This window comes from Leuresthes tenuis, unplaced genomic scaffold, assembly GCF_036924035.1.
Source record: "Leuresthes tenuis unplaced genomic scaffold, fLeuTen1.0.hap1 SCAF_5, whole genome shotgun sequence".
Lineage (NCBI taxonomy): Eukaryota > Metazoa > Chordata > Actinopteri > Atheriniformes > Atherinopsidae > Leuresthes > Leuresthes tenuis.
In genome coordinates, this window is record NW_027325359.1 from 35,367,403 (window position 1) to 35,379,936 (window position 12,534).

Sequence of the window (12,534 nt, forward strand, 5' to 3'; positions counted from 1 at the left end):
GGAACAGAGGACCAAACCGGAGAACAGAGGACCAAACGGGGGAACAGAGGACCAAACGGGGGAACAGAGGACCAAACGGGAGAACAGAGGACCAAACCGGAGAACAGAGGACCAAACGGGGGAACAGAGGACCAAACGGGGGAACAAAGGACCAAACGGGGGAACAGAGGACCAAACGGGGGAACAGAGGACCAAACAGGGGAACAGAGGACCAAACAGGAGAACAGAGGACCAAACTAGAAGCTGAACAAAGAGTGAGAACATAAGTAAAAACTAAAGGAATAAATAAATGCACTAAATTCCACAGACTTTAACCTTATTGTGTTTGAGTGTTTTTCAGGAAGTCAGTTTGTCATTACAGCCATATTCAGGACACGCCTCCTTGGTGTCTCACCGCTCCAGGGTCGCTAATCTGAGACATGTCGCAGAGATGTGACAACACAGGAACATCTGAAGAGGAAACAGCAGCTGTGCTGAGCAGAATAAGTCACTTAAACCAACTTAAACAACTTAAACCGATGAGGGAAAGCTTCTCCTGAAGCATCAGCGTTATGAGTCAGCTGCAGCTGCAGCGAATCCGATTCAACCGAAATAAACGCTGCAGCTGCTTTGGTCACACTGGATGTTTTAGCAACAGAAATGGGCCGTGGTGGAAGGGGATGATTCACTCATAAACACTGTTATCATTGCTGTATTTTTCCCAGCATGCACTGCTTTAAGGAGTTAAACCCCCCTAAAGAAACCCTTCCTTCCCGTCTCATATTTAAAACTAACATGATGGATTCTGCTGCTTCTTCTGACTCTCTGAGAGTGTTTTTGTGTTATCTCGACACTTCTTTGTGACGGTTTTGGGCTTCTTCAAACTTTTAAATCAGAAAAGTCTCAGAAGAAGCAGCAAAATAACGTCTTTTACAGGTTTTCTGTTATTTTCTACATGTATGAAATGAGATATGAGCTCAGAGAAACAGCTGGGAGTGGACTGATGAGCAGCGTTAAAAGGACTTTACTTTAGTTCAGTCGTCCAATCAGATCGATTGATGGTTTTAACACATTTTAATACATTTTTGATTGATTCTTAAAGACAGAAAATAACTGTCAGGCCTTTTGATGTTAAGAAAAACAGCTGGAGCCAGCGTTAATGGTTGTTCTGTGATGGGAATATTACGACTTCTCTTAGTTTTCTGATTGTTGGTTGATTAGCAAACAGAGAAAATCGGTTTAGAAGCAAAGAACTGTGGTGATGTAACTCTTTAATACATTTATGATCAATCGTTATTATGTAGAAATTGATTAGATGAAGTAAACTTGTGGCTCTTTGGGCCCTTGAGGGCCTTGGTTTGATAATCCATCTCACATGTGATGTCCTCTGTGTTTATTGTAGATTTTATATGGCCTGAACCTCATTTAATCACACACAAATGTGGGAATTTACTAACGTAATCAGAATATGTGATTCACCAAAGATGGAACATGAAACGAAGCAGCCTTAAAGATGTTGTTTTTAAAAGGAAATTAGCTCAGTTCAAGAATAATTCTGTTTCAGAAGAACTAATCATGGCCTCATGAGAACAATGTGACATATTTGGACCTTTGACAGGCGCTATATAAATTAAAGTTATTATTATTATTAAGTCATGTTGACCAATCCTCATCTGTAGTTAAAATGCTGGCCTGAAAACAGTGTTAAAATCCTGGATTTGTCCTGTTTCTTGTCAATTTTCAGTCCAAAACAGCTGAAACGTGCTTAAATTCAGCATTTAAAGCGAACGTTTTCTACCTCTTTTTCGTAAAAAGGAAACAATCGTACAGTCATACAACAAGATTTCTGCTTTAATAAATCATATAAACATCTTTTACCAAAATAACTTTTATTCTGAGACAAAATGAATGAGTTTAAATCAGAGTGGACGGTATAATAAGCCTTGGTTACATGGTTAAGTAAACTTACTGTGAGGCAACTCCATGCCCAGTCGTGACATTCAGGATTCTTTGTTAAATTACAAAGTATTTATCTTAAATGTTTTTCACCATCATTTCCCCAGCTACTTTTTAATGTTTTAAGCGTGTTTTGGTGGGGAATTTAAAGTAGCGCATGCGCAAAGACGAACCAAACGCCTCCGGCCGCTCTTTTGCCCCCGTGTGAACGTCACTGTTGATAAAGATGGCAAAGATTAAAAAGAGTGAACAGTAACTCGTGATGTAAAGCCGAAAACGGACTTCACACGCACGCGTCTGTGCGTAAAAAACGTGTCATTTGAAATGCAGCACTTTGTCTGGGCAGGTGAGTGACAGGTAGGAGCAGAAGGGGAATCCCATCTGGTACAGCTGGTGCTGACGCGCACTGAGCACCACAGATGAGCTGAAAGCCGGACTCTCCGCGGACGCATCCAGGATGCTGTTGCGCGTGTCCTCTTCGCTTCTCGATAAGATGCTGTCGATGGTGAACCCTTTAGATTTAGCCGTTCTGGGAACGTTTCTTTTCGGCCTTTCGGCCAAGTTCGTGCTGACAGCGACGCTCGCTGCGCAGAGCGGACCTCTTTCTCTGCCGCTGAACGCCGACCTTCTCTGCTCCGGCTCCCGGTGAAGCAGCGCGCCCGGCGGATGCGCGCCTCCCATCCACAGCGGAGTGTGCCGCGGAACGGGACATGGCTCAGGCTGCGGCTCGTCCAGCCTCCTCTCCGCGGGCAGAAGGGTGTCTTGGCTGGAGGACACCTTGAGTCTCTGTTGCTGCTCCGCGTGGTTAAACTCAACTAGAACCAGTTTAGTGTCCGGCTGTGCGTCCTTCGCCTCCTCACCGGCAGGTATCTGCGCTGTTCTCGAGTCAGTCGGATGCCTCAGAGAGTTATGAGGGTCCCTGGAAGGCCCCGGAGCCTTGCTGCGTTGGTGCCCGGCAGCTTTAGAGTCCAGAACCTCCTGCTGGTTCTTGGTCTTCCTTTTTCTCCGTCGGTAGTTACCGTTTTCAAACATATCAAGACACTTGGTGTCCAGCGTCCAGTAGCTGCCTTTCCCCGGTCTCCCCTTCTCTCGGGGCACCTTGATGAAGCAGTCATTCAGGGACAAGTTGTGACGAATGGAGTTCTGCCAGCCCTGCTTGTTGTCGTGGTAAAAAGGGAAGCGGTCCATGATGAACTGGTAGATGCCGCTGAGCGTTGCGCGCTGCCCCGGCGCGCTCTTGATGGCCATGGCGATGAGCGCGATGTAACTATAGGGGGGCTTCTGCGGGGGCTCCTGGCGGGCCGGCACGAAACTCAGCGCGGCAGGCACGACCCCTCCGCTGTCCCCTCCGTACAAGTAGATCAGCGGGGTTCCGGAGAGGCCCAAAGCCGAGGATGTCATTCCGAGTGGCGGCAGCCGGCCGTGGTAGAGAGCCATGATGCCGGGGAAGCTGCGCTTTGTCGCGGGGTGAGTTGAGTCTGCTCCCGGAGCGCCTCTCCTCCTCTGACTGACTCTCGAGCCTCATGAGGGCCCCAGAAAAATGTTAATAATTGTTGTAGGTTTGCTGTGTTATGTTGACTTTGCGCTGGGAAATAAATTGTCCATCATAAACAGTCGGCGGTGTTCTCAGCCCACCCACATTAATTAAAATTTCATTGCGCTGAAACTCCCTCGCGCTCCCCTCCTCCGCCCAACAACCAATGAGGTGGCGGCTTATTCCCTCATCTGTTTACAGAATTAGTCGCTTGATAAGTCTGCCCACCCAGGTTGAATCAAGCTGTGTTTATTTGGAAAAATTTCCGGGCACCCAATACATAAACGCACTGATGTGCTGTTTGAAATATCACGTCCACCCCTGACGCTGCGACTTGCTCACACAGAGAGAACAAGCAAACATTTCGGGGAGTTGCTGTGGGTTCACTCAAATCAAAACAAAGCGTAAAAGCGAAAATAACTTCAGCAATTTCTTTAAACTCGAGTCCAACTCGGGTCCAACAAAAACGGCCTATTTTCTGAGGCGGAATCTCGGTTTAATGACGGATGACTGGTGAATTCTAGCAATAATCACCACCAAACAGGTGTAAAATGTTTGATTATACAGCAACAAAAGCTTGTAGAATTAGTAAAGAATAGTAATATATGCTGCAATATATTTATTTTAACCATTTAACTGTATTTTCTTAATTAGAAAAAGTTCCAGTTCACCTGAAATACTCGATAAATGTGTGAAAAATGTAAGTTTCAAGCTTCCAGCACAGAACTTCTCAGATTTAGCTTTTTTTGAGAAGCTGCAGGACTGTATTTCCTTACAAGGACAACACGGGCAGTGTATTATTTGTAGATGTGAGCATGATGCTTTATATTATGTATTTTCCTGTTTATAGGTCGGAGGAGGATTATAACAACTTTACAAGTGCACACAGCTGGCTCCTGCTTACATTAGGGATTCGGAGTTTTTCGCTGAATAAACTCAGAAGTTTTCTCTGTTTCTCTCTCAGCAGACGGTGATTCATTAACAAATTAAACTAAACCAACATGCGAGTGTGTGACGTGTGCGGGAGGCAGGATCCGGCGGTTTCAGTGGAAACTCTCTCCATCCTCACAGCAGGTCGCATTCATCCGTATTATGATGGAAGAGCGTGCATCCGTCAGCGGCTGCACCACACACGCTGTTTGAGATGCTTTAAAGAAGATGCTTTTACTCGGCTGCCATCTTTAAGATGAGCTGAGCTGCGCTAAATGTTGTTTAGTTGCAACTAAAGGTGAAAATATCTTCTTCACAGCGAAGTTTGAGACAGAAATCAGCAAAACTGTTTTTATTTTAAAGGCTGGAAGGCTTCTATCCGTGAATAATTACTGAAATGTGCAGTAATGATGGACCAAAGTCGCCTAATCCGACTCTCACTACTTCTTTCTGACGGTGTCATCAAATACGATCCCTGACAAAGGTCTGTTTCAGCACGTGAAACTCAGATTAATCAGCCTCACATCAACACATTAAATGACCCTGTGGACTGTTTCAGCATCTTAAAGCTCGTCTTTTTGGTTCAGTTTTACCAGCAAGAAGCTGATTTCACACATGAAACAATGAACAACATGTGCAAAGAAGAGAGGAAGATGGCTCCCAAACATCACATCCAAACATACGAGACATTTTCAAAGGCTTTCGGGGAAAAGAGGCCAGAAAAACCTGCAGGGTTCCATCTGCAGAACCCGGAGAACACTCTGGATCAGCTGCAGACCGTGGAGGGAGAGCAGCTACAGGGATGCACAACTTATCAACATGTTTGAGCATCCTGGACAGAATGACCTCTGACCTTTCATTGCCTTTAAAGTACCTGAACCATCAACATGTCCGTCTGTCTTACAGCTGTGGACACAACCTACAGCCTAAAAGAACACGCCTCTGTTCATTGAACTGGTCTCCTAACTGCTCTCTTAACTGGTTTCCTAACTGGTTTCCTAACTGTTCTCCTAACTGGTTTCCTAAATGGTCTCCTAACTGGTTTCCTAACTGGTTTCCTAAGTGGTCTCCTAACTGGTTTCCTAACTGGTTTCCTAACTGGTCTCCTAACTGGTCTCCTAACTGGTTTCCTAACTGGTCTCCTAACTGGTTTCCTAACTGGTTTCCTAACTGTTCTCCTAACTGGTTTCCTAACTGGTCTCCTAACTGTTCTCCTAACTGGTCTCCTAACTGATTTCCTAACTGGTTTCCTAAGTGGTCTCCTAACTGGTTTCCTAACTGGTTTCCTAACTGGTCTCCTAACTGGTCTCCTAACTGGTTTCCTAACTGGTTTCCTAACTGGTTTCCTAACTGGTCTCCTAACTGGTCTCCTAACTGGTTTCCTAACTGGTCTCCTAACTGGTTTCCTAACTGGTCTCCTAACTGGTCTCCTAACTGGTTTCCTAACTGGTCTCCTAACTGGTCTTCTAACTGGTTTCCTAACTGTTCTCCTAACTGGTTTCCTAACTGGTTTCCTAAGTGGTCTCCTAACTGGTTTCCTAACTGGTTTCCTAAGTGGTCTCCTAACTGGTCTCCTAACTGGTTTCCTAACTGGTTTCCTAACTGGTCTCCTAACTGGTTTCCTAACTGGTCTCCTAACTGGTTTCCTAACTGGTTTCCTAACTGGTCTCCTAACTGGTCTCCTAACTGGTTTCCTGACTGCTCTCCCAACTAGTCTCCTAACTGTTCTCCTAACTGCTCTCCTAACTGTTCTCCTAACTGGTCTCCTAACTGGTCTCCTAACTGTTCTCTTAACTGGTTTCCTAACTGGTTTCCTAACTGGTTTCCTAACTGGTCTCCTAACTGCTCTCCTAACTGTTCTCCTAACTGCTCTCCTAACTAGTCTCCTAACTAGTCTCCTAACTGTTCTCCTAACTGGTTTCCTAACTGGTCTCCTAACTGGTTTCCTAACTGGTCTCCTAACTGGTCTCCTAACTGGTTTCCTAACTGGTCTCCTAACTGGTTTCCTAACTGGTCTCCAGCCTGTGAAACCTCTGCAGATGGTCCAGAACGCGGCGGTGCGTCTGGTCTTGGATCAGCCTAAAAGAACACGCCCCCCCTCTGTTCATTGAGCTCCTCTGGCTGCCCTTAGCCGCCCGCATCAGATCCAAGTCCCTGATGTTAGCTACAAAGAGCTTAATGGAACGGCTCCATCTACTTGAATGCTCTTGCAAAGGCTTCTGTCCCAACTGGGTCCCTCCGGTGGTCCCAGGATTGTCGTCTAGCAGCTCCTACACCACGCCTAAGACAATCCAAACTCTGTTCATGTGTCGTCCCACGATGGTGGAATGAGCTACCGAGCGCTACCAGAACAGGGGCGTCCCTGTCTATCTTCAAGAAGCTCCTGAAAACCCAGCTCTTCAGAGAGCATCTCCTATCCCAGCACTTACCTTGTACTTCCCTCCCCCCTCTATCTCTGCACTTTATCTTTCTGCACTTCCTTCTATGCCTGCACCCTATCTCTACTCTGTCCCCTCTGACAGAGTCGGACTCCTGGGTTCCTTCTATGTAGCTTATTGTTAGCTTTTTATAAAGCTGTTATATCTTCATTTGTAAGTCGCTTTGGATAAAAGCGTCTGATAAATACAGAAACATGAACTGCTAACCTACAGCTAACTGCTAACTTTCAGCTAACTGCTCGCTTACAGCTAACTTCTAACTTACAGCTAACTGCTCGCTTACAGCTAACTTCTAACGTACAGCTAACTGCTAACTTACAGCTAACTGCTAACTTACAGCTAACTGCTCGCTTACAGCTAACTGCTAACTTACAGCTAACTTCTAACTTACAGCTAACTGCTAACTTACAGCTAACTGCTAACTTACAGCTAACTGCTCGCTTACAGCTAACTTCTAACTTACAGCTAACTGCTAACTTACAGCTAACTGCTCGCTTACAGCTAACTGCTAACTTACAGCTAACTGCTAACTTACAGCTAACTTACAGCTAACTGCTCGCTTTCAGCTAACTTCTAACTTACAGCTAACTGCTAACGTACAGCTAACTGCTAACTTACAGCTAACTGCTAACTTACAGCTAACTGCTCGCTTACAGCTAACTTCTAACTTACAGCTAACTGCTAACGTACAGCTAACTGCTAACTTACAGCTAACTGCTCGCTTACAGCTAACTTCTAACTTACAGCTAACTGCTCGCTTACAGCTAACTTCTAACTTACAGCTAACTGCTAACGTACAGCTAACTGCTGGACTCGTGGGTTCCTTCTATGTAGTTTATTGTTAGCTTTTTGTAAAGCTGTTATATCTTCATTTGGATAAAAGCGTCTGCTGAATACAGAAACAGAAACATAAACACATTCACAGCTCTTTCAGGACACAGGAGGCCACAGATCAAACGCCTCTGAACTAAAAGGCTTCTTTGACATCCATGGGGGAATCAGAATGAACTCTTTCAGCAGTGGTTGTGAGGTGGCTGCCGGTTTAAATCAGACCAAACAGCTGCTGACTTCCTGAAACAACGGGCCAATGTGTGGCAAACACATCACCATTCTGATATTTCCACTGCTGCAGCAGCTGAAACAGCCGGCTAACCTCTCCTCTGGCGTGGCTTTGCTTCTCCCTTCATCAGCACCTCCAACCGTCTGTGTGGAAAAAGCAGGCTGTCCGACCCCACCTTTCTGAGGCTGTCGGTGGAGCAGTTATCAACCGGGTAGAAAAACGGTGATTGGGTTCTATAATAAGCTGCCAGTGGCACCGGAGTTGAGCCCTGAGGCACGCCACAACTCACCTGAGATGCTGAAGGGTAAAGTAATGGAGTATGTTCTGCAAGCAGCTCTTTGAGTTCATTTTCAGTCACTTTTCTCACCTAATTTTGCCTCTTTTGGTCATCTTTGAACCTTGTTCATGTTTATCCTGAAATTCATCAGAAAAACAACAATAAACAAACAATTCTCAGTGGATTTACTCTCCATCAACAAGCCGTCCACCTCCAGCTGTTCATCTGAGGAACCTTTTAGAATAATTTACCTGTTTTTGGGACTTTTTGTTGAGGTTAACCTTACGTTTCTGCTCATGGAATTTGCAATAATCTCCTTCAGATGCATCTCATCCAGGTTTTAAGCTGCGTGGTGTTTAGTGACACCTGCTGGACAAACAGGAAACTGCTGCTAAACTCACTCACAGCACCCTGGAGCTGTATTTAGACACACTAAATATTGTTTAGTTGCAAATAAAGTCGCTCCGCCTCAGAAAATATCTCCTTCACAGCAAAGTTTCAGACAGAAATCAGCAAAACTGTTTTTATTTTAAAGGCTGGAAGGCTTCTATCTGGGAATAATTAATGAAATGTGCAGTGATGATGGACCAAAGTCGCCTATGGTTCAGTTTTACCAGCAAGAAGCTGATTTCAGTAAAAAGAAAGTGTTCAAGGTAAGATGGGGACTCAAACTGAATCATTTTCCCACTTTGGGATGTTCTGGAGGAGACTTTATGCAGCAGTTTGACTCTTTATCCTCAACACAGAAGGATTAATGCAACCAAAGAGCTCCTCCTGCACCTTCTATGAAAATAAGGATGTTTGACTCCTTAAAAAGAACTAAAACTAAAGATGGGAAGGCAACTTCCTAAAAGGTTTAATCAAAGCTGAAGAATATTTATTATTTTCCTGAGGTGAACATAAACAGGTTCAAACACAGATTTAACAAAACTGCTCAGAAGAAGTTTAAAGTCTAAAAAAATCACGACATCTTTAAGAGTCAAACAAAGGCTCCGGATCTTCATGCCTGAGAGGTTAGAAACAACAAATATGTGATAGTTTCTTATCAAAACTGTTTCTGACCGATATTCTGCTGATCAGTCGACCAGATGTTGCTCTCCTGGATCAGAGGAGACTGAAACATCCAAACTGGAACGATAACAGAGGAGCAGAGTCTGAATTTAACCCGTCAGGTGCCACCAGGTGCTGTCAGGTGCCATGAGGTCCCGTCAGGTGCCACCAGGTGCCGTCAGGTGCCACCAGGTGCCGTCAGGTCCCATCAGGTGCCATGAAGTCCCATCAGGTGCCATGAAGTCCCATCAGGTGCCATGAAGTCCCATCAGGTGCCATCAGGTGCCATGAAGTCCCATCAGGTGCCATGAAGTCCCATCAGGTCCCATCAGGTGCCATGAAGTCCCATCAGGTGCCATGAAGTCCCATCAGGTCCCATCAGGTGCCATGAGGTCCCATCAGGTGCCATGAAGTCCCATCAGGTCCCATCAGGTGCCATGAAGTCCCATCAGGTGCCATGAAGTCCCATCAGGTGCCATCAGGTGCCATGAAGTCCCATCAGGTGCCATGAAGTCCCATCAGGTCCCATCAGGTGCCATGAAGTCCCATCAGGTCCCATCAGGTGCCATGAAGTCCCATCAGGTGCCATGAGGTCCCATCAGGTGCCATGAAGTCCCATCAGGTGCCATGAGGTCCCATCAGGTGCCATGAAGTCCCATCAGGTGCCATGAGGTCCCATCAGGTGCCATGAGGTCCCATCAGGTGCCATGAGGTCCCATCAGGTCCCATCAGGTGCCATGAAGTCCCATCAGGTGCCATGAAGTCCCATCAGGTGCCATGAGGTCCCATCAGGTCCCATCAGGTGCCATGAAGTCCCATCAGGTCCCATCAGGTGCCATGAAGTCCCATCAGGTCCCATCAGGTGCCATGAAGTCCCATCAGGTGCCATGAAGTCCCATCAGGTCCCATCAGGTGCCATGAAGTCCCATCAGGTGCCATGAGGTCCCATCAGGTGCCATGAGGTCCCATCAGGTCCCATCAGGTGCCATCAGGTGCCATGAGGTCCCATCAGGTGCCATGAAGTCCCATCAGGTGCCATCAGGAGCACCGTCCGTCTTCTTTGGAGCAACAAGATACTTCACAGCCCAGTGCAGTAGCGATGCAGCCACTTTGAATCGGCTGAAATCCTGCAGATTCTGTCCAGACACTCTGTAGGAGTAAGTGAACGGCTTTCCGTCGCTGTGAGTGTTTGGCGTCTGTCTCGGGCCGCTCCCGGTACCGGTCTGTCTGGGGTTGCTGCCCTCTTCGACCCTGGAGGCTCCTCCTGCCTGAGACTCAAAGAGCCACGAAGGAGGGCTCCCGCTGAGCTCCTCATCCTCCGTAATGGCGGCGGGTGCTTCTGGTGTGGTCTCACATCGCTTCCTCTTCGGCTTCCTGTAGTTTTCCTGAACAGCATCATCCACCTGCTCATGGTCTCGGTCCAAAGTGAGGAGGTTCTGCTGTGCTGTGGGACTGCGTTTGTTTGAGGCCGGCGGTTGTGGAGGACTCACGGGAGTTAAAGATGGAGAGGCGGCCGAGAGGCTGGCTGGCTGTTTCTGGTACGGCGGGAAGTCGCTGGACTCTTTTGAACTGTGGACAGGAAGCTGCGTGCTGGTTTCCATGGTGACAGAGTCGGGTTTGGATGCGGCAGCGGTGGGGCTGTGCTGAGGTGTTGCCTCTCGGGATGAATCGGAGGAGGAGAAGATGACACTTGGAGGGGGGTAGATGTCCCAGGGGTTGGATAAAGGCATGTCACTTATCCCTGAGCTCACGTTGTCCTCCACCAGCACAGGTGAGCGCTCGCCATCCCACGACGTCTCCACACCTGCCGGCACACACCTCTGGCTGGGCGGAGCATCAACAGGAGCCGGCGGTACATGAAAAGCTTCCTCAGGGAGCAGGAGAAACTTCACAGGGACGCTGAAGCGTTTCTCTCCCTTGTCCCGGATCCTGTCCACATCCCAGGTGGTCAGGGGCCGAGTCAAAGATGAGCTGTGGGTGGAGGTGGAGGGCTGTGGGCTCCCATGGTGGGTGGAGCTGGCCGCCATCAGCCTCTGCCTCACGTCCTCCAGCACAGCCTGCAGACAGTCATGCTGCCACTCTCCCAGCAGCTCCGACAGATCAAACTGGTTCCTCTGGGCGTCCTCCTGATCCAGCAGGGCCCTCCACGTCCTGCAGATCTTCATCCTGACGGAGGGCAGCGTGGTGCAGCAGGGGGTGCTTTCTTTTACTGGCCCGGCCGCGGTTGTTGCCAGCTCTCCCACTGATAAGAAGAACCTGCATTTGGTCTGCTCCTGGGCCATGTGAAACCGCAGCCGGGAGTCCTGAATGAACACGGTGGTGTTGACCAGGCTGGCGAAGCATTCACGGTCCTCCTGCTCCTGCAGATGCTCCCAGGCGGACACCGTGAGGACGGCTGGAATCTGGAGCACCCCGTCGGACAGAAAGAGCAGCCCCGTGGGGCCGTCAGAGCCCCGCGCCTGGGACTGCGACATCTGACCCACCCCGATGACATGAGCCTTCAGCTGCCCGCAGCCCCCCTCCTCATGGCCGCCGTAGCTTAGGATCAGACTCTCTATCCAAGGAGTCAGTCTGCTCCGGGCAGCTCGAGACATGTTTCAAAATATGCGCCAGCAGCTAGCTTCCATCAGTGAAACTCACGGTGGTCAGTGGTTCCTCCATCACAACGTCACTTTACAGCCGTTACGGAATTCAAATTTACGCCTGTTGAGTTGACGGTTAGTGGAGCGCGAGCACCTTTGCTTCAACTTTAGGACAGTTCGTCTCCCGTCATCATTAATGTTACGAACTCCTTCTCAGTCTGGTTATTCAGTTTAATTTAGTCAAAGCTTTGGTAAAACAACTCCACAGCTCAAAGAATGTCGAGACTATTTACGTTTGGTCGAAGTTAGGGCGGCGACGAGTTAGCGAAAGTCACTGCGAGACCAAACCGGATATGACGATGGCTTCAATTTAAAAGTATCTTTGACTAAGACTATTTATAAGTAAGACTATTTAAACTAAGATTAGAAATTATTTTCATCAATATGCCCACCATTCTAAAAAAAATTATATGTTTAGAGCGGATTCAAAGTTTTCAACGGTCGGGTGCTTATGTCAAGAAGCTTTTATTGACACAGGAAATACTCTCTGGTGATGGTGAACTAATTACATAATGGCTGCATTCCGTTTAGATGTTGATTTTATTTTTTTCAATTTAAAGAAAAAGGTAGAATGTATGTACACAAATACTGTTTATTTCTCATATGTAAATGGGATTAAGTCTTATATATTTGCATATAGATCAAAACAATGTTTGAAAAAAATACAT

General features: G+C 47.2%; 2 protein-coding genes across 2 annotated transcripts; both read right to left on the reverse strand.

The window, feature by feature from the left end:
* Window positions 1–1,882: 1,882 nt before the first annotated feature.
* Window positions 1,883–3,541, reverse strand: foxl1 (forkhead box L1). The gene has a single exon (XM_072385307.1). It carries the CDS (start codon window positions 3,370–3,372, stop codon window positions 2,251–2,253), a length of 1,122 nt encoding a protein of 373 aa, XP_072241408.1. The 5' UTR covers window positions 3,373–3,541; the 3' UTR covers window positions 1,883–2,250.
* Window positions 3,542–9,786: 6,245 nt separating this feature from the next.
* acd (ACD shelterin complex subunit and telomerase recruitment factor) lies at window positions 9,787–12,122 on the reverse strand. Its single transcript, XM_072385308.1, has one exon. It carries the CDS (start codon window positions 11,816–11,818, stop codon window positions 10,253–10,255), a length of 1,566 nt encoding a protein of 521 aa, XP_072241409.1. The 5' UTR covers window positions 11,819–12,122; the 3' UTR covers window positions 9,787–10,252.
* Between the last annotated feature and the right edge of the window lie 412 nt (window positions 12,123–12,534).

Excerpts from the sequence above, each read along its gene's own strand:
- foxl1 (XM_072385307.1), bottom strand. The coding sequence starts at position 3,372 with ATGGCTCTCTACCACGGCCGGCTGCCGCCACTCGGAATGACATCCTCG.
- acd (XM_072385308.1), bottom strand. The coding sequence starts at position 11,818 with ATGTCTCGAGCTGCCCGGAGCAGACTGACTCCTTGGATAGAGAGTCTG.